This window comes from Diabrotica virgifera, chromosome 1 (assembly GCF_917563875.1).
Source record: "Diabrotica virgifera virgifera chromosome 1, PGI_DIABVI_V3a".
NCBI classification, from domain to species: Eukaryota; Metazoa; Arthropoda; class Insecta; order Coleoptera; family Chrysomelidae; genus Diabrotica; species Diabrotica virgifera.
In genome coordinates this window covers 253,691,372-253,716,585 of record NC_065443.1, presented here as the reverse complement: position 1 = coordinate 253,716,585, position 25,214 = coordinate 253,691,372, and the positions used below count along the sequence as shown (strand labels likewise).

General features: G+C 33.0%; 1 protein-coding gene across 2 annotated transcripts in view; it reads right to left on the bottom strand.

Annotated features, from left to right (window-relative positions):
• LOC114331444 (WASH complex subunit 5) overlaps nt 1–25,214 on the bottom strand; it is a 73,391-nt gene that overhangs the window by 37,480 nt on the left and 10,697 nt on the right. For both annotated transcript variants that reach the window (XM_050648892.1, XM_050648900.1), the window contains 4 exons: nt 18,377–18,712; nt 9,759–10,251; nt 5,012–5,255; nt 1,570–1,914 (listed from right to left, as the gene is read on the bottom strand). In XM_050648892.1, the coding sequence (XP_050504849.1) occupies nt 1,570–1,914; nt 5,012–5,255; nt 9,759–10,251; nt 18,377–18,712 (1,418 nt within the window). The remainder of the gene's footprint in view (nt 1–1,569; nt 1,915–5,011; nt 5,256–9,758; nt 10,252–18,376; nt 18,713–25,214) is intronic.

Sequence of the window (25,214 nt, the reverse complement as noted above, 5' to 3'; positions counted from 1 at the left end):
AGTTCCTGTAAAGCATACTAGTATACATCCACGTAACTCCACAAATATAAGAACTGTTTAAATATGGGATGTTTAGAAATAGTTGTTTCAAGCTGGTTCATAAATATATCTAATAGCAATGGGCTTAGAGGATTACCCGTAATAAGTCCTGCACTGTTGTTTGTGTATATTTGATTATTGAATTCAAAATAGTCTCGATTTATGCAAATTTCAAGAAGGTGTAAAATTTCAGATGCAATGATCGGATTTGGACTATTATGGTCTAAAATATTTTTAACTAGAACAAAAGTTTCTGTAGGAGGAACACTAGAAAAAAGATTTTTTACGTCAAATGAAATTAGTCTGGAGTTGTTGGGCAATTGAAGAGTTTAATGGAGTTTGGGTTAATGGGTTTGTTTAATGAAGAGTTTCAAATTCTGCATATTCAAAATAAAGGCCTTAAGCTATCTTTATTAGAATCTATGGAAATTAATAAATTAAAAAATACAGATATAATTCTGAATGACCAACTCGAGACAAACAGCTTCCCACTCCTCAACCCCTTCAGTTAAAGACTTTAAAAAGGCAAACCCATAGTAAACTAAATCACTTGAGAAAGGCACTCTGCCGAAACAGCTGTAGTCACATAGTTATAATAAATTTTGTGGAAGTACAGTGGAACCCCGATAAGTCGGCCCCCGATAACCCTGAAGTCCTGCTAACCCGGACCGATTTTCATCAGACAAACATTTCAACAATAAAAATGTATGTAATATAATATTTGAGAGATAATGGGTATTTGAGTAATTTGAAGTATACGATACTAAAATGACTCATGACAGACGGCGGCAGAACAACGTTCATTGTCTCGGATTATCGGAAACAACAGGCACCTGTTATTCCTTTATTTATTTCAAACTGTCTTAGCACTGTTTAAAAAAGACTAAAAGACTATTTAAAAAATTCTTTTTTAAACAATGGTCTTAGTCTCCACTGTTCTTAAATAACATAACACCGTTCCGATGGTGACAGTATTGTGTGTAGTACAGTCGTAATTCAACTATAACGGAGTTTATCTGTAAGTATACCGTATTTTATTAATTGTTACCATATTCTCTGGCTAACCTGGATTTTCGATAACCCGGATCGGCCGTGGTCCCGATTAATCTGAGTTATTGAGGTTCCACTGTATAGAAAACAAACGTTTTCAGTGTTTTATTGTTAGATAAAATGAACTTCCATCAAGTAACGGTCGAATCCATCAATTAATAAAAATACAGACTAAAATCGCTAATTATTTAACAAATAAACGTCAAAACAACAATAATGATACCAATGCACAAGTGCAAGACCAATTTCGATGTCGAAATGTGATCTCGACAGAGCTTGTATAGTCGAAATCAATTTCTACCCAATGTTCCGATAGTAGAGGCGATAGTAGAGTTTCCGATTTGCTGACCTCTATTTGATTTGACTCATTTCTATTTGATTTGTAGTTACAGAATAAGCCTGGTTAACGATTAAATAGTACGATTAATGAATCAGTAGATTAATTTATCGGCTTATCGCGTATAAATTTACAGTACTCACCTTGGCTGAATACTGAAATCGAATTGGTCAATTCGGCAAACTCAAATCTTTCGTCTAGCTGAGTATAATCTTTGATTTTGTCCTTATCAACTCTGGTAGGCAATTCTTTCAATACAGTCGTCTGCATCTCGATGATTCTAGCTAATTTTTCGAACATCATACTAGGGATAATGTGCAGTACATTTCGTACATAGATTTCCAGCTCTTTGCTGTAGTATTGTGACACTGATATCAGGTCTTCGCTGTGGGCTTGGTTGATTCGAAGCAGGGGGATCTCCAGAGCAGAAGAAAGTTTTAAAAATACCGCTCGCATTTTAATGACGAGGGTTGGTTCTCTTCTGATACCTAAAAAATATAAGACATTGGTAAGTGTGAAAACAAAGACGTGTGTCTATGCATTAAATAGGTACCAAAAAATTAATGCATACTAAGAGGTGCCAAATTAAGAATAAAGTTAAGAATATATATGTATAGTAATTAAGTACAATATGATCAAGTATTTTCAAATGGGAAATAAGCCACAATTTTACCAAAAAGTGATTTTATTAACGTTTCGACGCCGAAGTCAGGTGTCGTTGTCAAAATACAAAATAATACTAAAATAAACAAAAATGTTGTTGCTGAGTAAAAAATTCTTCTAATAATTTATTTAATCTGACTCATCTATATCGGCAATTCAGACACGTATTATACATTTTAAAGTAGACGACTTTAAATTTAATAAAATCATTTTTTGGTAAAATTGTGGCTTATTTCCCATTTGAAAATACTTGATTATAAAAATGCCACAAGAAAATAGTTTCAGAACAACATTAAGTAGAATATGTGGGTGAAAAACGGTGTTATAATTCAGGAATTTTTAAAACCTATAGAAACCAAATAGAAAATTTTAGCAAATTAAAAAACCTATAAGTTGAGCCATGACAAGTTTAATTTCGTTAATTTGTTATTACAAAACAGTCCGAGAAAGGTCCAAAATGGTCGTTTCTGCAATTACATTATTTATTGTAAAAATAACCTTTTTTATTCTTTAAAGCTTTAAACTGAAGACTAAAATTCCAAACATAAAAAAAATTGTAAAATCCGATCGGTTAATTTGTTGCTTAAATATTATAAATTGTTTATCCCGAGAGGTGAAATGTCGAAGGCTATAACTTTTTGAAAAAAAAAAATCGTACAGAAAAAATCCTTACACAGTTAATCCTAGATCCATTCTCTTCCTAAAGGCTTATATTTTTGTATATTATTCTGAAGTAAAAAGTGCCGTTTTTTCAAAATAACTTAAAAATTATTAGTGCTACCAAAAATATCATACAGCACAAAAATGTAGGGTTTGCTTTTCTGAATATTTTGGATTTGCTGTTTTTTTTTTGTAACACAAAAATTGGTTAAGATATGGCTGTTCAAAATTTGTATATACTCGTGATTAGTGATTCGTTCAAGCTCTTTCAACTACAGCCCCTTCAAAAATACGCACTTTGAACCGGTGAAACTTACAGATCATATAAAAAACACATAAGTAAAATAACTTCTGAAGCGATAACGAATTATTTCATTTGGAATGCCAATCAGGGGGTGATTTTGACAATTTTTTTATCAAAAAAAAAGAGACCAACTTTATTTTGAGCGTAACTTGCTTACTTTTGATGCTAAAAACTTGTTTAAAAAACAAAAATAAAGCTTTTTTTAAACTATTTAAAAAAGTTGTGATGAGTTTTCCCCGAAAATGCTTCGTTTTTTGGTTATTTCACGTTGAAATATTCGAATTGGAATTTGACGAATAAGATCCTAATTAACCTACTTAATCTCCCCTGGATATCATAAAAACTATTGAAAACATCTACCAAAAGAACAAAATGGAAGTCAGAATAGATGGACAACTTACAGAACCTATAGATATAGGCAGCGGAATAAGACAGGGAGACTCATCGAGTCCTATGCTCTTCAATTTATTCATGGTGAAATCATCAAAAACGTAAACTAAGGAAAAGGATATATAATCGGAAACAAATAAGTAAACATACTCTGCTACGCAGACGACGCAATATTGATAGCCCAAGATGACGATAGCCTTCAAAGATTAGTCCACATATTTAACATAAGAGCAAAAGAATTCAACATGATAATTTCATCTCAGAAAACTAAAACAATAGTAATCAGTAAAGAACCAATCAGATGTAAAATAGAAATTGATGGTATCAGTATTGAACAAGTAATGGAAGTAAAATACCTTGGAATTGTTAAGTTGCGGAGACCTGTACAAAGAAGTGAGAAATCAAGTACAAAAAGCAAATAGACTGGCAAGATGCCTTAATAACACTATATGGCGAAACCGTCATATTAACACTGAGATGAAACCAAGAATTTATAAAGCCAGTGTAAGACCAATAATGACATATGCATCAGAAACAAGACCCGATACAGCCACAACACAAACACTACTGGAAACGGCAGAGATGAGAGAACTCAGAAGAATTACAGGAAATACGCTGAGAGATCGAAAGAGGAGTGAAGACATTAGAAGACAATGTAACGTACAGTGTATAAACGAATGGACACTAAATAGAAAAAAAATGGAATAACCACATATCCAGAAAGGGGGTAACACGTGTGGTCAAAATAGCAAGAGATAAATCACAAAATCACCAATCGGTAGAAGAAGTATCGGCTGACCGCGCAATAGATGGAGTGACAACCTTCCATAGAGGTATCAATCCGCCAATGAACAAGCAGAATTGCTTATAAATAGGAAGAAGAAGTAGAACCTACTTTTCATTAGCTAGAACTCTGCTTCTACTGAGTCTACACTGTCTACATACTTCATGCAAACATCATCTTTTTCACTTTTTAATAGGTTATATTTTTGCTAATAATATTTTTTTCGATAAAATACTTTATGAGTTATTTGCGTAAAACCGTCTAAAAACGTGTTTTTTTTTTTGAAATATGAACATATTCTCGCAAATCTCTCGAAACGCGCAAATAACTCGAAAAGTATTGACTTAGTGAAAAACTCTACACAAGAAATGTTGCTTAGATATAGTCAATTTATCCATTTCCGGACTTATTTTAAACGTAATATATTTCACCCCCAAGAAGGGGTAAAACTCACCCCCAAAGCAAAAGCACAAATCGGCACAATATCACTTTTTTTGACATGTTAGCTATGTGTATGTCAAATTTTATTTCAATCCAAGCAGTTCTTTAAAATCTGGAGGTTTTGCAATATTTTACAGTGAGTGAATGGACTACTAATTGATCGAAGGTATAAGAGAAGCAGGGAGGCGAAAAAATTTATGGATAAAAGATATACAGCAATGAATCAACAAAACATGAATAAAGGTAGATCAGCAGTAGATACAACAAAACGTTCTAATGTATGTGCTACTAATTGCCCTAATAGATACAGAACCCTAAGATGAAAACTCAAAGCTTGACTTACCTAATTGCATAATGTTGGTATACTCGTTAATGAGTTCCCAAGCATAACTGAGATCTCCTATTATTTGTAAATTGATCAAAATATCTTCTTTTATCGTCATCGTTCTGGCCATCTGATCCAGATATTTCCTGGTTTCTGAAAGGAATTGGATAACCTGCATGTTGTTATCCAGTTGGTGGAATTCCTGTACCTCTTCCAGGGCTTGTATCAACAGCACTATTTTTCGAGACGAGCTACTATTTTCCTGAGAAATATTGTATGTTTATATGAAAGTTTGCATACAGTAAATAAAAATTCAAATTTTCATTGTAAATATTTTAAATTAAAAATTTAATTAAAAAATTTCTAAAATCTGTGCTAAGGAATTAAACCAGACAATATGCCTTGGTAAGCCAGTTCCATAACCACTTCTTCTTCAAGTGCCATCTCCGTGACGTAGGTCGGCAATCATCCGTACATCACATTCTACGTCTCACTATGCTTCTTTTTCGTTGGATATTTCCCCGCATAATGAATTGTATCAGTAGGAACAAGTTGTATCACTCTCTACGTGTAATATGTCCGAGATATTCCCGTTTTCTGGTTTTGATTGTATTCAAGACTTCCACTTCTTTATTCATCTTTCTCAGTACCTCTTTGTTTGTGATGTGTTCTGTCCAAGATATTTTCAGAATTCGTCTATACACCCACAACTCTAATGATTCCAGTTTTTTCATTGATGCCGCATTCAAGATCCAATTCAGTAAAACAAAATCGAGAAAACGTAGCACCTAGCCAACCCTACTCTTAGCTCTAACCATTGATTATAAACTACCCATAGATAGCTCACCTCGTGGTAACCGAAAGACGTATCAACAACTAGATGGCGCTACTCGAAAACCGTATCGAGATTTCTCATTCTCTCTCTGACCTGCGAGGAGGTAGGAGTAGTTTCAGGGCCGAACTTACCCTATAGGTATATATAATCTGTGACAAGTGTTGTGACAAGTTATAACGGAATTTTATAAAAAAAAGGACTCACATTTTAGATAAAATGGCTTCTGTAACGCATAACTGTATTTACGCGAGATGTTTTGAAAGAAACGATGGAACAAATAATAATATATATTTCTTGATAAAATGTATTCTTGATAAAAACTTGCATGTCCTAAAACTCAAAATGAAAGAATCAGATGTCAAATATTATGAGTCGTATACCAAGTTTGTTAAAAAATATTGATTCTTCTCAAGAGTAATATACCTTCATTTTTAAAGCAGTTTCATATAAATATGAATGTGGTTTTTAATTGTTCTCGACTTTTAATAATAAAGTGTTTCGATATTGTCAACAATGAAAGTACTTCTTGAGAAAAAGAAATAATAAATATCTTTTTTTCCTAAAATTTTAATTTTACAATCTTAGTTTGAACAGAATTAACATTCAAATATACTTATTTACTTTGTTTTTAAACATATGATCTAATTAGTGATTTTTTAAACTTTCTAATCCTGTCTGTTTAATTCAGCTTTTACCGATTGTTTCTAGGCAGATGACCCTCAACTAATTATATTTTGGAAATTCCTTGTCGTTTTATCAAGATATGTACTTGGTACATTCCATGTCAAATCACTCAGGCAAAAAATTTTAGATCTCCGATTTGTCTGAAAATTGGTATATAGCTTCTGCGGGACGTAAAAATAAGATATTTAAGGTCAAAAAATCTTCTTCTTCTTTTTTCTCAAAATGTTATTTTATGCGATTTATAGAATAGAAAGGTCTCAAAAATGTCATTATATGGCATTATAACAAGTTATTTTGAATCAAAACAAGTTTTTGATCAAATTTTATAGTGTAAAAAACGTTAAAATACCGTTTTTTGCATTTTCCTCCATTCCCAAAATACATTATCATCGATTTGGCTGAAAATTTGCCCACAGATAGCCAAAAGATAGGACTTTAAGTGGTTAGCAGGATTTAGCAAAAAAGTTACATGCAGTAATATCAGACTCAAAAGTATATATTAGTCCAGTCGGGATAGCATTTGACCTTGAATGCCGAGCTGCCCAAAATTTTATTTTTCTGATCTTTAGGGGAGTCAATAGTAGCCTAAATTTAAAATCACGAATGAATTCCTCCGTTACGTTAGCAGCCATCTTGATTTTAAAGGAGAACCTGTTTTGCTCAATATCTCCGCCATTTTTAAATTTTCGACAAAAATGGTAGGAACTGAAATTGTTCCAAATAAATCGTATTTACAATTATTACAATTTCTTTTTAACAATTTTTGTCGTGAGGTCGATATTTTCGAGTTAATTGTACTTACAGTAGACGCCTATATTTTTGACTATAATATTGCATGTAACTTTTTTGGTATTGTAATATAATTCAAATCCTTCTCACCACTTAAAGTCCTATGTTTTGTCTACCTGTGGGCAACTTTTCAGCCAAATCGATTATGATGTATTTTGGGAATGGAGAAAAATGTAAAAAACGGTATTTTAACGTTTTCTACACTATAAAATTTGATCAAAAACTTGTTTTGAATCAAAGTAACTTGTTATAATGCCATATAATGACATTTTTGAGTCCCTTCTATTAAAATATTATGTTTTCCATTGATACTTTACGATAGAAAATGCAAATTTGTATAAATAAACACCAAATCACTGTAAAATCGCATAAAATAACATTTTAAGAAAAAAAAGAAGAAGAAAATTTTTTGACCTTAAATATCTTATTTTTACGTCCCGTAGAAGCTATATACCAATTTTCAGACAAATCGGAGGTCCAAAATTTTTTTTGCTCCAAAATTGAGGGATTTGAAATGGAATGGCCCACTTACATTATTCATTTTTAACGTTGGGAATTTGTGGTATTTTGTCAAAGAAAAATAATAATCGATTGTATTTGGTACTCACTACTACTTGCTTTTAAAACTTCGATGACGCAATTCCAAAAAGTCCTCAGAAAATTTTTAAATGTAAAAGTATGCGATCGAACAGTAGATCATATTGATTTTAGTTCACCTCTATACAATTTCTTATTTTGCACAGACTTATTTAACACCTATTTAGAAGTGTGTACAAGTCATACAGTCTGTTTCAATTCAGAATATAATTGACTTCTATATTGCCATTTCTAGATAAATTGTCAATTTTTTGTAGTACAATGTTACTATCAGAACAAAATGTATATCCTCTTCTTCTTGTCGAAGTTCCTTCTCCAATCGGAGGTTGGCTATTATCACAGCTATCCGTACCTTATTGCCGGCTGCTCTGAAAAGATCTACTGAGCTACAACTATACCACTCTCTTAAGTTTCTCAGCCAGGAAATTCTTCTTCTACCTATAGATCTTTTACCCTTAATTTTACCTTGCATTATGGCCTAAATATTCCAGCTTTCTTGTTTTGATGTTCTCTATCACCTCGTTCTTCCACCTGTATTCGGAATGCTAATTAGGGAGTGATTTTCACGATTTTTTAACAAAAAAAAATAGGAACCAAATTTATTTTGATCATAACTTGCTTACTTTTGATGCTCTCAACAAAAATAATAAAAATAAACCATTTTTATCTTTAAAAACAGTTGTAATGAGTTTTGCCCAAAAAGTGCTTCATTTTATATTATTTCACGTTAAAATATTTAACATGGAATTTGACGAATAAGAACCTATTTTTCAGTAACTCGAAAAGTATTGACTTAGTGGAAAAACTCTATAGAACAAAATTTGCTTAGAATTAGTGATGTTAGGCACTTCTGAACTTATCTTGAACATATATTTTTTCACTCCCGAGAAGGGGTGATACTGAACCATAGGGCAAAAGCACACATCGGTACATCATTTTTTTTCTTTGACATCTTAGTTAGGCGCAAGCCAAATTTGGTTTTGCAATGTTTTACCGTGAGTGAATGACTAAATCTGGAAGTAAATTCTGTATATTAGCTTGAAATATTTTAGTTTGCATCAATTCTGGAAATTAATTTGTTTGAAAAGTTACAAAAAAGTAATTTACATGACATGTAATTTATCACTGCTAATTTAATTATGAATTTTATATTTTGTTATTCTTTTGTAGTGTATTGATAAATAAATAATTTTTAGAAAACCTCTACTGTTTTCATTAATCAATTTTTAGCGTTTTTTCTTAAGTAAAATCGGAATTCCATAATAGAGATTACAAGCACGTTAAAATTATTTGTGAAAATTTTGAATGCCACCCTTATATTGTCGTCTATTGCACTAGGCAATGGCCGGAGCAGGCAACTCAAATTTATTTTTCAATCTTGGCAAAGATTTCAATAATGTCGCCACCATACAGTCAGGTAGTACTTAGACTTGAGGGGCAAAGAGGTGTAAGTGGGCGGAGTTTAACACTGAATTTGTTTTTACCTTAGAGTGAGGTATCTATGGGTAGTTTATTATCAATGCTCTAACTTCAGATCTCTTGTGCAGAGTACTTTCTCATTTTGTTAAAATTCGCTCTAGCCTTTATTCTAATTTTAATTTGGATTTAATTTTAATTTTTGGTCAACATATTATTATTAGTAAATATTTTCTACTTTTTAAATTACCTAAATTTAGAAAAAATATATAATACATACATGTTTTGAAAAGGAACACAAAAGCATTAAAACAATTAGACTGAAAAAAAGTGAATCAAATGTCCATTTTTTTTTCAAATCAAAAATTCATGTATATTTGTGCCAAAAAAATATTTTTTTGAGCATCTAATTTTATAGAAGTAATATATAACTTAATTACATACTTGGGATAAAGACTGTACTTCCTTGGAAATCTCTACAAACCATAACTGCAGCTTTTCATTTTTAGGAATTCTAGTTAACGGTTTTGACCCACCAAACACTTCAGACAACTCCAGCAAGCTAGTGTTGGTTTCAGTCTTCAGTTCCTCCCACTGAGTCTCTTTGTTTGTTAAAAGCTGTTTATACAAATCTCTTACCACCAATTCCAGCTGTGCAGTATTCAACAGAAGTCTGAAAAGTAGTTCACGTTCACACTTCGCCTCTGTAATGACCAATTCTGTGAGTTGTTTCGATCTTTTTAACCTATCTGTTTGGCCACGTTTTAGTACAGTATGGAGCATTAACCACCTAAGAGTTACATTGCACTCTCTTATGGTTGTGATGAGGTTGTTTATGTCTTTTAGTAGATTTTCGCTGGTGATGTTGCCTTCTTTAAGCAGGAGACTTGTTTTCTTCAAGAGGTTTGGAACATTTGATCCATAAGTTGAGGCATAACTAAAAAGATAATAAGGCAAATAATTTTTTGTTGAAAATTCGTTAAAAATACTCATTAAAAAAATCTTAGATAAAATTAAATTAAATAAAAAATAAAAAAAATAAATACACTGAGCGGCACAAAAAATGGCCACCCCACAAAATGGGTAATTTTTGATGTCGTGAATTTTCTAAATCTGTTGTCCGATTTAGGTGATTTTTTTGACATTTTATAGCCTTTTTTTTTCTTCCTTATTGGCTTTGGATTACTTGATCCATTCAGCCACGATAGATAATAAATTACTGTTTGCTACAATATTCCAAATATAATACATTGCATTACATAATACATTAGGTACATGTGCGCACATATAATACTTATGCACGCACATACATACATACATACATATGTAGAAGTGGAAACATTTAATTGACCAGTAGGTATACTCCTCATTCATGGCCCTAACCAACTTAAATTAATTTACAAATAATAATTAAATCGACAAAAAAAACTACATGCTAATACTAAATACTAATACTAAATGCTAATAAATATATGTTTTTTTTTACACAGCGATAAGGCTTCAACCCGGATCAACCCCGCGGAGGTTTACACCCTCTTTGTGTTTTTTTTTCTCTTTTTTATTTTTTTATAATTTATTGTACTTTTTTTTATTTATATAATTTTTTTTTTTAATAAGATTTAATTTTTTTTATACATTTTTTTTTTGTATACATATTTTTTTGTATAATTTTTTTTTTTAATTTTTTCAATATAAACTTTTATACAATTCTATTCTTATTACCTCCCTGCAAAATCTACTTAATGAACTTTCACAGGGAGACAATATTACATAATAAGGATAAACATAAAAAAACAATAATTATTGCTAAACACATTCAACCGGACTCATTCAGTGCAAGAATTTTCCTCTTAGTCCTTTTTAAAAACTCCCAGATGATTTGTTTAATTTTAGAATTTCTACGAGACAAATATAAAAGAGAAGCATTATTTTGTGGGAAAGGTATTTCTTCTTGAACCAGATTGTGCATCAAAAACTTAATTGCAACATCATTATGTTTGCATCCAAACAACCAATGATTAATATCGTCAACATATCCATTGCAATCGCAAAGATCTGATTCGGATAGGTTAAATCTATAGAGGTATGACTTGACAGTGGCATGATTAAAGAGACATCTAATAAACATGGCATATATATTTCTATTGGGATAAGTTCTGATAGCAAAAGGCTCAGTAGGTAAACTAGGATGAATTTTGGTGTAGAGATTGTTGCTTCGATTGCAGAAAGCGTGCCACTCAATATCCCAATTTTGTTTCAAACTTTTCTTGCGAGTAGCTGTTAGATCGCTTCTATCTAGCCAAGTTATTTCCGATCCTTTTAAGATTGCCTCTTTAGCAAAAAAATCTGCTTTTATGTTACCGGAAATACCAATATGTCCTTATACCCAGACGAAAGTTACAGAAGTCTGTTTTTCCAGTAGCTTTAGTTGGTTTTCTAAAATTTTGACGACAAGGCTATTTTTATATAAATGTTTACGTGTGTTTTCTAGAGCTAATAACGAAGATCTTGAATCTGACATAATTACAACTTGCTTGTTAGAAATTTTTTTGTTGACAGCCCATTCTAGAGCTTGATAAATCGCGAACATTTCTGCAGAGTATATGGAACATTGTTTATCTAACTTGAACATCAAGGATTCTTGGTGATCCGGACATCCAACTCCCAATCTTGATTTTGAACCATCCGTGAAAATCCTGCATGGATTATCAAGCTTGGCTATATGTTGCTGAAAGTCAACTGGATTTTCACTGTCAAAATTTGGGAACCAAACATTAACATTGGCATAAGATATATTAAAACTCGATTTAAAGAAAGTTAATTCACCTGGACTGTTTAGGTGCTGAGAAACGTTCGAGTATGCCACTGCTAAAATAGGAGAATTCCTGTTGTGCCACCATTTGTCGACAAGATTAGAAACAGAGATGTCACATATTTTTTGTAGTAGTTCAGTTTGGTTGTAAGATTGGCATTTAAGAATAAATTTTTCAGCCAAAAATAGTCGTCTTAAATGTAAAGGAGGCTCCATGGATTCAGCTAAAAGATTCTCTATAGGCGTAGACTTGAGCTCACCTAGAACTAACCGCAGAGCCTTATATTGAATGCGATCTAGTTTTTTAAGGCGACTGTTTGTGGCAGATCCATATAGAATGCTTCCATAGTCGAGAATGGATCTGGTATACGCACGATAAAACATTAAATTAATTTTAGGGTCAGCACCCCATCGATAGCGATTAACTACTTTAAGAATATTTAAACTTTTCTCACCTTTTATTAAGCACTTATTAATGTGTTCATCCCATGTTAACTTGGTGTCCAATGTAATACCAAGATAAGTGTAGTGCTTATGAACGGGTATACTTAGGTTGTTAATCATGATGCTGGTCATAACAGGTAAGCGATGTCGCGTAAAAAACACCACCGCTGATTTATTTGCAGTAAGGTCAAATCCTTGTTTAAAAAAATACTCTCTTGCATCACCCAGTACCATCTTAGTTGAATTAATACTTTGTTGGTTTTTATAGCCTTATTCTTTAACAATATCGCTGTATAGGCCATTCCACGAACATACGCTTGTTTTGGATTACTTCGACAACGAATATTTTACTGTGCAACATAAGAAGTACTAAAGTAAATGTCGCTAATAATTATTCCAATAAACAACAATGTAATTTGCAATTTACTTTCGTTCTTCTTATTTTGCACAGTAAAATATTCGTTGTCGAAGTAATCCAAAACAGGCGTATGTTCGTGGAATAGGGTATAATAAAATTATTGCTAGACAGGTAAACGATCATTGTATACCGGGTGTACCAATCAAACTGTGTTTTATTCTCAAAGTTCACCACACCCTGTATAATATTCTAGCATTTATAAAATATTGAAATTAGAACTCAACTATAGCCGCAGGTTTTCTTAACATTCTGTTTTTTGATTCATTCGCTTATGTTGGATAATAAAAAAGTTAGGTACCTACTTTAACAACTAGCCATGTTCTTTATCAATACAGGGTGTTTCTAAATAAGTGCGACAAACTTTAAGGGGCAAATCTGCATAAAAAAATAATGGCCGTTTGCTTTATAAACCCATGTCGGCAAATGCTTCTTTTCCGAGATACTGGATGTTCAATTATTTTCTTACAAACTGACGATTTATTTATTGCTCTAAAACCGGTTGAGATATGAAAATGAAATTTGGTAGGTTTTAAGATACAGTTATTGCACATTTTTTGACATGCAATTAAGGATTTTATATTCTCCATTGGCGCGCATACGGGTAATATGACGGGTAATATTACCCGCATGCACGCCAATGGTGAATATAAAATTCTTAGTTGTATGTCAAAAAATGTGCAATAACTGTATCTTAAAAACTACCAAATTTCATTTTCATATCTCAACCGGTTTTAGAGCAATAAATAAATCGTCAGTTTGTAAGAAAAAATTCAACATCCCGTATGTCGGAAACGAAGCATTTGAGGACACACGCTTATGAAGCAAACAGTCATTATTTTTTCATACAGAATTACCCCTTAAAGTTTGTCGCACTTATTTAGAAACACCCTGTATTAATGAAGAACATGGCTAGCTGTTAAAGTACCTAACTTTTTTATTATCCAACATAAGCGAATGAATCAAAAAACAGTATGTTAAGAAAACCTGCGACTATAGTTGGGTTTTAATTTCAATATTTTGTAAATGCTAGAATATTACACAGGGTGTGGTGAACTTTGAGAATAAAACACAGTTTGATTGTTACACCCGGTATACAATGATCATTTACCTGTCTAGCAATAATTTTATTACAGCCATATTGTTAAAAAATAAGGCTATAAAATGTTAAAAAAATCACTTAAATCGGACAACAGATTTAGAAAATTCACGACATCAAAAATTACCCATTTTGTGGGGTGGCCATTTTTTGTGCCGCTCAGTGTATATCAAAAAACAATTACAGTAGAACCCCGATTATCCATGCTCCATGGTATTACCGGATATGACACGGATAATTATTAAAAAATATACAGGGTATCCAGAAACTCTACCGACAAACGAAGACAAGAGATTCCTAAGATAATTTTAAGATATTTTAACCCAATTCACCTAGTAAAAAATGCTTCCTAAAGGCGCATTTAAATCAAAGCGAACACGAACGAACGAACGAATTCGTTCGTTAACTTTATTGTATTTGTACAGCGAATCGAGCACGACCGAACGAATTCGTTCGCATTCGCACATGTTCCAACCGATGTCGGTAAGTGAGCGAATCATCAAAGGAAATCGTTGTTCAATGTGGACAGTGGATAGACGGTAGCGAACGAATTCGTTTAGAAGTACTGATTTAATTTATTTACAAACATTAGTTTGAGAGGGTTGTTTATTGTGTAGTTGTGAAAACATAATTTTGCAATATGGAATATGCCTATGAAACCCAAAATCGAAGCTATATAAAATAATAAACAGAAAAACTTATGCTTGTTTTAACATTTCTATAGGAATGGGTTGTGATGTCTCTGAACTAAAAAAATGAATTAGCTTTTGGCATCATTTAGACGAGAAAGACAAAAAGAGGGTTCGAAGTGATTTGCTTTTAAAAGCCTAATGTTTTATTGGATAAATTTCAACCCAGAAACACTAATGAGGTAACCAAATCAAATTAATTGCTAAAATTAATTAAAAGCAAATTTATTTTGATACACCAATTTTACAATTTATTATTTGAACATAATATAGTCATAATATCAAGAGCAAGTAACTTTTTCGAGGAAGAATTTTAAGAAAGCTGGTTCTTTATTACATATGTTATTTTCTAAGCTCCCTCAAACAGCGTATAATACCTGCTACCTGTTATTTTTGTAAGCTATTATTGTATTAAAATTTACCCAGCAAGAAACACGAAAATAAACTTAAACACACTTGGCTAAAAGACTTCGGTCGATGGCCTTTTGGTATATTGTATCAATAAAGTATGTCTCTCTCACAATATGTGACTGGCACTGGCCCATCAGCCCATCTTAAAAACATCTGCGGGCAATATGCACTCCGGATCATCAACGAATGCGAACGTTCGCTTCAATGTAAATGGCCTTACTTTGTAGCGAACGAATGACCAAGTGAACACCTACGAATTCGTTCCTTCGTTCGTTCGTGTTCGCTTTGATTTAAATGCGCTTTAAGGGAGCTAGAGCTCTTTGAAGATGGCGTCTTGTAATTAGTTTTTCAAATAACTCCAGAACGCTTCTATTAAGAAAAACAAAAATTGGTAAACATATTTATCTTCCAGAGATAAATCGATTCCATGCATTGCGAATTTCTAGTACCGGTCAGAGGCGTCCGTTTTGGGTAGGGCAACAGTTATTTTATCGTATAACTTTTATCTTTAATTTTTAAGCATTTTTGCCTCTGGATTATTAAATTGTGAGGTATTTTACAACTAAAAGGTACTCTTCTTTTAAGTCGATACCGTTTTCTAAAAAAATCAATTTGAAAATTTTTCTTTTTTTTGAATTTCCAAAAAAAATTAAAAAAAAAATATTTAGAAATCCGAAAACTGGTACGTTTATTTATATTTCAGAGATGAATCGATTTCATTAATTGCGAATTTCTAGTACGGGTCATATGCGTCTGTATTGGGTAGGTCAACGGTTATTTTATCGCATAACATTTTTGTCTTAATTTTTAAGAATTTATGTGTCTAGATTATTAAGTTATGAGGTATTCTAGTACTAAAAGTTACTCTTGTTTTAAGTTGGTCAAATACACCGTTTTTTTTAATTTTTGAATTTTTGTTTCAAATTCAAAAAATGAAAAAATTTCAAATGTATTTTTCTAGAAAACCATGTGTCCTACCGACTTTAAGCAAGAGTACCTTTTAGTACTAGAATACCTCACAATTTAATAATCCACTGTCAAAAATTGCTTAAAAATTAATGACAAAAAAATTATGTGATAAAATAACCGTTGCCCTACCCAAAACGGACGCCTATGATCGATACTAGAAATTCGCAATGGATGGAATCGAGTTATCTCTGGAAGATAAATATACGCACCGATTTTAGTTTTTCTAAATTGAAGCGTTCTGTAGGTATTTAAGAAAAACTAATTACAAGACGCCATTTTCAAAGAGCTCCCTTAAGCAGCATTTTCGGATTAGGTGAATTGAGCTAAATTGTCTTAAAATTATCTGAAGAATCTCCTGTCTTCGTTTGTCGGTAGAGTTTCTGGACACCTTGTAGATAATCCGAACATGTATCTCATGTACACGTTTCTGTTCTGTAGATCTCGTTGCTCAAGTGTAGTAGTAGTAGTAGTAGTATATTGGCAGCTTACTGAGCCAGCTGATTTATTGATACCATCATTTTCTTCGTCTTTGCATTCATTTCTTTTATTTTCTTTCTTTCAAAGGTTTTTTAAGTGTTCATGAAAAACCTTGCTTAATTAGCATACATTGGTCCAGAAATTGTTACTCCATCCGATCTTTTCTCCAGAAACCGCTTAGTTGGAAAGTGCTTCATCAAGTTGTTGAAAAGTCAATCCTTTGAATGATTTCCCTGCAGATATGTTTTTAAAAGAGTCAGACTTAGACATGCAATTCCGTAGAATTTTGTATTGCTTCTTTGCCAACTTTATAGATTCGTGATAATGATGTGACACTTTCACCTTTCTCCTTCTGTTTAAGATGTAAAGCATTTCTCTTTAAAAGCAAAGACACACGTTAAGAAAATAGCAGAGCAGTGAGTCTTCTCTAGTGCACAACTAAATCTCACACATTCTATATAACATGCAGTGGCAGATGACAAGCAAATAATTTCCAGGGATTCCCCGAGAACTTCTTCTTCTTAAATCAAGCGAGACTCGTTAGTCTCTGGCACCTGTCATAGGGCCTTTGTAGCATACCTTGTTTTTTTTTTCTTAACACTTTAGCTCCCATGTGCACCACCCACCACACAGTAAGTTTGCCGTCCAACTCATGTGGCCACTGGTGGGCACAAAACTTATCCTTGTTCATTTCAGTGTGTACCTCATGGGTCAAGGCCGGCCCCAGGGGTGGCGAACCGGGCGGTTGCCTGGGGCACATTTTTAGGGGCGACAAAATTTAGAGAATAGCCAATTTTTGTCTACCAAGTGAGGGGTGAGGCGCGGTGGCCGATCTTGCCCAGGGCTGCAAAAAATCCCTCGGGCTGGGCCTGTCATGGGTTGGCATAAAGTTTTTCAGATTATGGCCTAGTAGTTAAGTAATTCTAATACGTTTTAAGTAATTCTAATAAGTTTTATGGCCGCATTGAAGGCTAACAGTTTGCTTATTGGTAGTTTTAGGACCTCTTCTGGTTCAAACCTCAGTAGGCCAGTGAATCCCTGCTTTACATCACTTAGCACATTGCAATGGCATAGTATGTGTATGGCAATCTCTTTTTCCATTTCGCACTTTATGCACCACAGGTCATTCACCTTACCTAGTTTGTATAGGTGGTTTTTTAACGGCAATGTCCAGTCACCATTTCAGTGACTGATCTCTTGTTTTCTGACTGATCATTTGATCTCTCGTTTATAAGGTTCATCAAATTGTTCAAGAGTTTTTTATCAATATTCTTGATTATTTTCTAATCTGGATTTGACCTTAGTGGTTATCTATTTCTTTTGGTGATTTCTTATCAGCCATTTCTTTACCTAGTTTTTCGTAGCATCTTTATTGATTCCACAGAAAGGTTCTGGGCCTTCAAAAGTTACTCTTAAGCCTTGTCTTGCCAACATATCTGCTCGTTCCCATGAATCCCTTCATGACGCGGCATCAAGGGTTTTAATCCAAGTTTTGATCCAAGAGTACTGTCGCTATCGATATCGCATTATGAGTCTTTCTCAAAACGCGTAGAGTTTCTGTCAAGTGACTTACAGAAAATCTATTTTGATAAAACCTCAAAAATACTATTTGAGTAATGGAAAAGCATAGCAATGATAACCCGCAGGCCAGATAATCCGTACACGGGTAATCGAGGTTCTACTATAAATGAATCAACAAATAACAAAATATGAAATAATACAAGCATCCATTATTGAAAATCTCACCTTTTAACATTAGTAACTTCCAAAGTATTGTTTAATGCAGATTTAGCAGCTTTAAAAGCATCCCAAGAAACTATTAAGTTAACAGTGTAACCCATATACAAGGATATTGTCCAGTTGTCAGGGAAAAACTTATCTACAATTTCTCTCATCACTGCAGTCTGGAAGTGGAGAATATCAGTTGAAAAGAAAAGGCAGACATATAGCATGGAAGCTTGATTCGCTAATGCTGTACTTCTGTGTTTGGGTAGAGGATATACTGAAACTTGGCTGTAAATATCATCTGATCTCAAACAGCCAATTGCATAGTCAATATAGGTTGGTTTTATGAAGATTCTCCTGAAATCAGAAAAATTATGTTTAAATTTCAAACAAAACAGATGTAGTCGGTTCGCTAATCTCAGACACAACTGTCTATACCTGTTTTTTAAACTAGGAGGGGTAATTCAAATGTAATTCATTTAACCCATTTAGCGCCAAAGGTGCGAAAACGCACCATTTTTTTGTAGAATTTTTTTTTGACAATTCGTTAATTTTTTTTAAATCTTTTTATTTTTTAAGCAACCAGAAGATATAAGTGTAACTAAATTTAATTTTGTTTAATTTCCAAACTCATGCTTTCATCACAAAAATATTTTCTAAATGTCCGACATTTTCAATCCTTCTACACAACTTTATTTTTACTGTAGTAATTTTATTGGCATAACACTTTTGTGGTCAAATAAATTAAAACATTATTTTTTTAACCTATTTGTACAACAATTTTTATAAAAATACAAAAAAAATTTTTTCTGAGTCCTCAAATCTCGTGTTTGAAAATAATGGTTCGATAACGAACCATTGGCGGAAGTCGACATAATATGTTATATTATAGTTAATTATAACTGTCTGATCAGGAATAAGTTCAAGGTGATGCACAGGCAGTAATTTGTTGGGATATTTCTTTATTATGTGTAAAAACACGTACCCACTATGCTTGCGCTCCGAGCTCCTGCAACTGCTCCACATAGTGGACACGTTTGGCGCTCCCGGACTGTGCAATTGTGCGCACTCTGCCTCGGCGCTCCAATCTGTGGCGGTTTATATGTAAGGGAGCGCATACCGTATCGATTGGAGCAGTTGCAGGGAGCGCGGAGCGCAAGAAGTTCGTGGACATAGTGGATGGTTGGCGCTCTCGGACCATGCAACAGTGTGCGCTCCGCCTCAACGGTCCAATAGGTGGTGGTTTATATGTAGAGGAGCTCATGCAGGTCGATGGAAGCAGTTGCAGGGAGCGCGGAGCGCAAAAGGTTTGTGAACATAGTGAATGGTAGGCACTCCCTGACCGTGCAACAGTGCGCGCTCCGCCTTGGCGTTCCAATTTGTGTCGGTTTATATGTAGAGGAGCGCATACCGTATCGATTGGAGCAGTTGCAAGGAACGCGGAGTGCAAGAGGTTCGTGAACATAGTGGATGGTTGGCGCTCCCGGACCGTGCAACAGTGCGCCAACGACCGTGCGGCAGTGCCTCGGTGGTCCAGTATTACGAACGTAGTGGATATGTACCTTTAGAAAGACGGGTATTCTGGTATTCAGTTTTGTTATAATCTAGGGTGGGGGAGTAGGGGGGAGGGGGCTACATAAGGGAGGTTGTGTAGTCTTGTAGACAATGTCGATTTGTCGAATTTATGCAACTGGCATAGAGCAAGATACAGGATTGGAAAGTGTAAACTGGAAATATATAAAATAATTTCTAAAAAAGATAAAGGGCCGTTCGATTTGTTTTTGAGAAAGAAGCTGCAGAAGGTGTAGGCAATGTTCTAACCATACTATTTTTGTTTATCAAAACTTCCAGGTCCATTTACACTCTAAATGTTTTGAGACTTTTCACAGAAAATAAAATTGTGTATTTTAATTTTTATACCTCATTTCCGCCAAAGGTTCGAAAACGAACCATTTTGTTGTTGTGACACCTGCCATTATCAAAGTGTAAAATAATTTTTTTACGAATGTTTAAGTTTATTTTACTCTAATTAATCAAATATATTACATATTATCGCAGTATTTCTTTGCTTGGCGGTTAATGGGTTAATTCGAATGCTTGTTTGTAGTTGGTCCAATCGCAGGCAAGTTTACTCCACTACTAAATTATGAAATTTTGACACTATTGGCATGCATGAAATTTTTACACTATTGGCATTTAAAATTTATAGGTTAATTAAGTTATATCGGCGTTTTTTGTGTTTTCTGTGTCATTCCTTTAATTTTTTTGATTTTTGTCTGCATTTATATAAAAAAAGTTGTTTTTAGAACTTTTTAGCGACATATTAGTATGATATAATATTGATGGATTACCGTCGAAGGCCGATATGATCTGCCCACAAAGAATATGAATCTGATGATTTTTCTAGTGACATTATTAGGTGTAAATCTGTCTTTTTAGTTTACTCCTCCTAGTTTAAACACAGGGTATAGTAATTTTAGTAGAGGGAGTCCGGGACACTTGACCAGGTGGGTGGGAGAGTTTAACCACCTTTTAAAATCCAACTTAAATTTCGCTCTAAACGAAACGTCAAGACCGTCTTTGATAGCACGAGGGATGCCAATATCAATCATGCTACCCTTTTTTACAATGGCCTGTAAATTTTATTACTTTTTGTAGTATTGAGCTTGCGGCCATATTTATACAGTTACTATTGTGTGTTATTACTATTGTATTGCCCGATTATTGTAGTTTGACACGTGCTAAGTGTTTCTTTTCTAAGATAAATTTTTTTCTGTGAGTAAAATTTAATGTCCAAGAAGTGTATGCGGGAGAGTTGACCCATGGCGGGTGCTAGAGATATGCTCAGTGGTCCATGTCTCCCTCTATATTATTTGCAGGAGCATATTTGAAGTTTTATTTCATAGATCTAGAAATTTTAAACTTTTTGACTTAATTTGTCATTTAATACCAAAAAGAAAGCTAAAAGAAACTGAATCTATAATCTAATCCGTGAAAAAAAGGAATTAAAAAAACGAAAAATGAATATTAAGAAAAGAGTTTTTGAGAATAGCGACACTGAATCAGAAAATGATAGATATTAATAAAACTAATAAAAATGTTCAAGAACACAGTAATGGAAAGAAAATATTAAAAACTAAACAACATCCAAAACGACAAGATGGCAAAAAGAACGTTCCGGGAAAACAAAAGAAAAGGAAAAATTGCAAATTAAATAAGACTCAAAACCAAAAGCGCAGAGAAGAAAAACTGGAAAAGGTAAAAAGAATGAAACTATTAATGATCATTGTGAGGCCAAGTATGAAGACAATGATGTTTCGTACTCCATTCCTATTCTGTTTCCTATTCTGAAGTTCCAATCACGTAAGTCGAAAGTTCCAATACTAGTATTTTTTGGAGAAAATCTGGATGTGAATGATCGTTAGTATTGTTTTGTTTGCCAATCAGAAAAAATTATGATCATGCGAGTATGTCTTTTATGTTGCAGATATGTCCATGAGATAAGTGTAGGACTTACACAAATTCTCACTCACGGCGTGCATGAAAGTAAATTTTCCCGCACGGCGCACAGTGTTCAAAATTGAAGGAAACGTGATCGTAAGTACAAAAAAAAATAAATCTGAGAATGCCGAAATTAAGGGGTTTTTTTGTACTACTCATGATGCAACTTCTCAGCAAAAATTGATTTTTTTATGTTTCTTAGGGCCAGATGTATTAATGATCAAAAGTACAAAATTCAATATAATTTTATACATCAAATTTAAATCCTCAGAGGCTGCCTTTTATTTGATTATTACTTCATTTATGTGGACAGCTAATATAATAGTAATTATTTGAGATAAAAGTACATACTTTATAGATTAAAATAGCATAGTTAGCTTCACGGAAAGGTGATTTTGATTTTGATATAATCAGCTGTCTAAAAACCTATACAATTTTTGATAAAGTTAATGTTTGACAGCGTATTACGTTTATTGTGCCACATTAAATCCTTCACTAAATGAAAGATTATACTGTAAGGAATAAAAAAATATATAAGACAAACTGCGCAAAGGTGCGCAACTGAGTACATTGCGCATAATTTTGCATCGAGCGCCACGCGCATTTGGTCTGAATTAATAATTGCACTCGTACGTGTTGTTTACATGTATGTCAAACACATGTTATTTGTTAGGGTTACGAAAAGAGATTTTAGTTTTGATGAAGTAGTGCTATTCCTCAATGGAGAATATACTCTCTATGTAAATAACATACTCCTCAGTCCTAACGATAAAATCATTAGTTTTCGAGATATTTGAACTTAAACAAGTAGGTAACGGCACAGATATTTTGATTAATGTATTGTGCTGCTGAATTTTTAATTTCAATTATCTTGAAAACTTATGATTTTATCTTTACGAATGAATAATAATATATTCTTCAGTCTTAACGATAAAATTATTGATTTTAGAGATATTTGAAGTTTAAAATTCAGCGGCACAATACATTAGGTACATTCCATGTCAAATCACTCAGGCAAAAAATTTAGGATCTCCGATTTGTCTGAAAATTGGTATATAGCTTCTGCGGGACGTAAAAATAAGATATTTAAGGTCAAAAAATCTTCTTCTTCTTTTTTCTCAAAATGTTATTTTATGCGATTTTACAGTGATTTGGTGTTTATTTAAACAAATTTGCATTTTCTGTCGCAAAGTATCAATGAAAAACACAATATTTTAATAGAAGGGACTCAAAAATGTCATTATATGGCATTATAACAAATTATTTTGATTCAAAACAAGGTTTTGATCAAATTTTATAGTATAGAAAACGTTACATTTTTTTTACATTTTTGTCCATTCCCAAAATACATCATCATCGATTTGGCTGAAAATTTGCCCACAGATAAACAAAACAAGTGGTTAGAAGGATTTGAATTATATTACAATACCAAAAAAGTTACATGCAGTAATATCAGACTCCAAAAGTATATTAGTCCAGTCGGAATAGCATTTGACCTTGGATGCCGTGCTGGCCAAAATTTTATTTTTTTAATTTTTAGGGGAGTCAATAGTAGCCTAAATTTAAAATCACGAATGAATTCCTCCGTTACGTTAGCCGCCATCTTGATTTTAAAGGAGAACCTGGGCCCGGATTACGTACACTCGATACGCATCGTATCCGCCATGTTTACCGTAGGGAGTGATTACAAAACCTCTTTCCCTACGTTGTCGATGCGAGTCAACTCGAAGGCACTGCTCGATACCTACGACCCTGTCGAGTTGCCAACTCGAACTATCTATCTCTCTCTGATAGATCGCTGATCTCCTATAACGCTTTCTCTCTTGCCGGTCCAAGTATAAAAATTAAGAAAAGTGAATACATAAATGACATAACCTACTTACTTCATACTTTGATTTTTTCAATTTAAAAATAATGTAAATCGTTAATAAAACGATATTTAGATTATACACGGTTTTTATAATAATTCTCATGTTTTGAACATTAAAAAAATATATTGTTTAAATCTCCCAGTGAGGTGTTATTACACTCATTACACGGACAGAAGTTCTCTAATACATACTTTCCTATTTTAAAAATATGTGAAGGAAAGCTCTGAGACTGAATTCGATGAAGTGAATAGGTAGTTAGCAGTGACCATTACGACCTTTAGTAATATTTTTATATAACGTCTCCCATCTTTCCCTGGCCATTTAATCTTTAACGGTAAAAAATCATAATTAATCTCAAATTCTACTCAAGTTCGAAAATCATATATTTATATATCTAGGTACACGTTCACTGTATCATCCTTAGAATATAAAATAAACGTTTATAACAATTAAATATGTAATAAAAACTTTATTTTGTATTCTATTGTAATAATGATTGAGGGTAATGAGAGAAATTCCTTGACATATAACGTGCACATCATTCCATTTGTTCGAAATATTATCCCGTAGGTTCAAAAATACGAAAATTGCCGATGATTTTCTGACAGTCTACTCGAACCCAGTTCGTAATCACTTTTTGGCTTCGATGCGTATTCGCATCGAGTTTGCCTACGGTTCGTTTTGCGATCTCGCATCGAGTGTTCGTAATCCCGCTGCTGTTTTGCTCAATATCTCAGCCATTTTTAACTTTTCGACAAACATGGTAGAAACTGAAATTGTTCCAAATAAATCGTATTTACAATTATTACAATTTCTTTTAACAATTTTTGTCGTGAGGTAGATATTTTCGTGTTAATTTTACTTACAGTAGACGCCTATATTTTTGACTATGATATTGCATGTAACTTTTTTGGTATTGTAATATAATTCAAATCCTTCTCACCACTTAAAGTCCTATGTTTTGGCTATCTGTGGGCAAATTTTTAGCCAAATCGATGATGTATTTTGGGAAAGGAGAAAAATGTAAAAAACGGTATTTTAACGTTTTCTACACTATAAAATTTGGTCAAAAACTTGTTTTGAATCAAAGTAACTTGTTATAATGCCATATAATGACATTTTTGAGTCCCTTCTATTAAAATATTATGTTTTCCATTGATACTTTAGATAGAAAATGCAAATTTGTTTAAATAAACACCAAATCACTGTAAAATCGCATAAAATAACATTTTGAGAAAAAAAGAAGAAGCTTTTTTGACCTTAAATATCTTATTTTTACGTCCCGCAGAAGCTATATACCAATTTTCAGACAAATTGGAGATCCAAAATTATTTTTGCTCCAAAATTGAGTGATTTGAAATGGAATCACCCATTAATCAAATATCTGTGCCGTTACATGTTTAACTTCAAATATCTCGAAAACTAATGAGTTCATCGTTGCCTATGAAGTGTATGTTATTTACATAGAGAGTATTGGAAAATCGAAA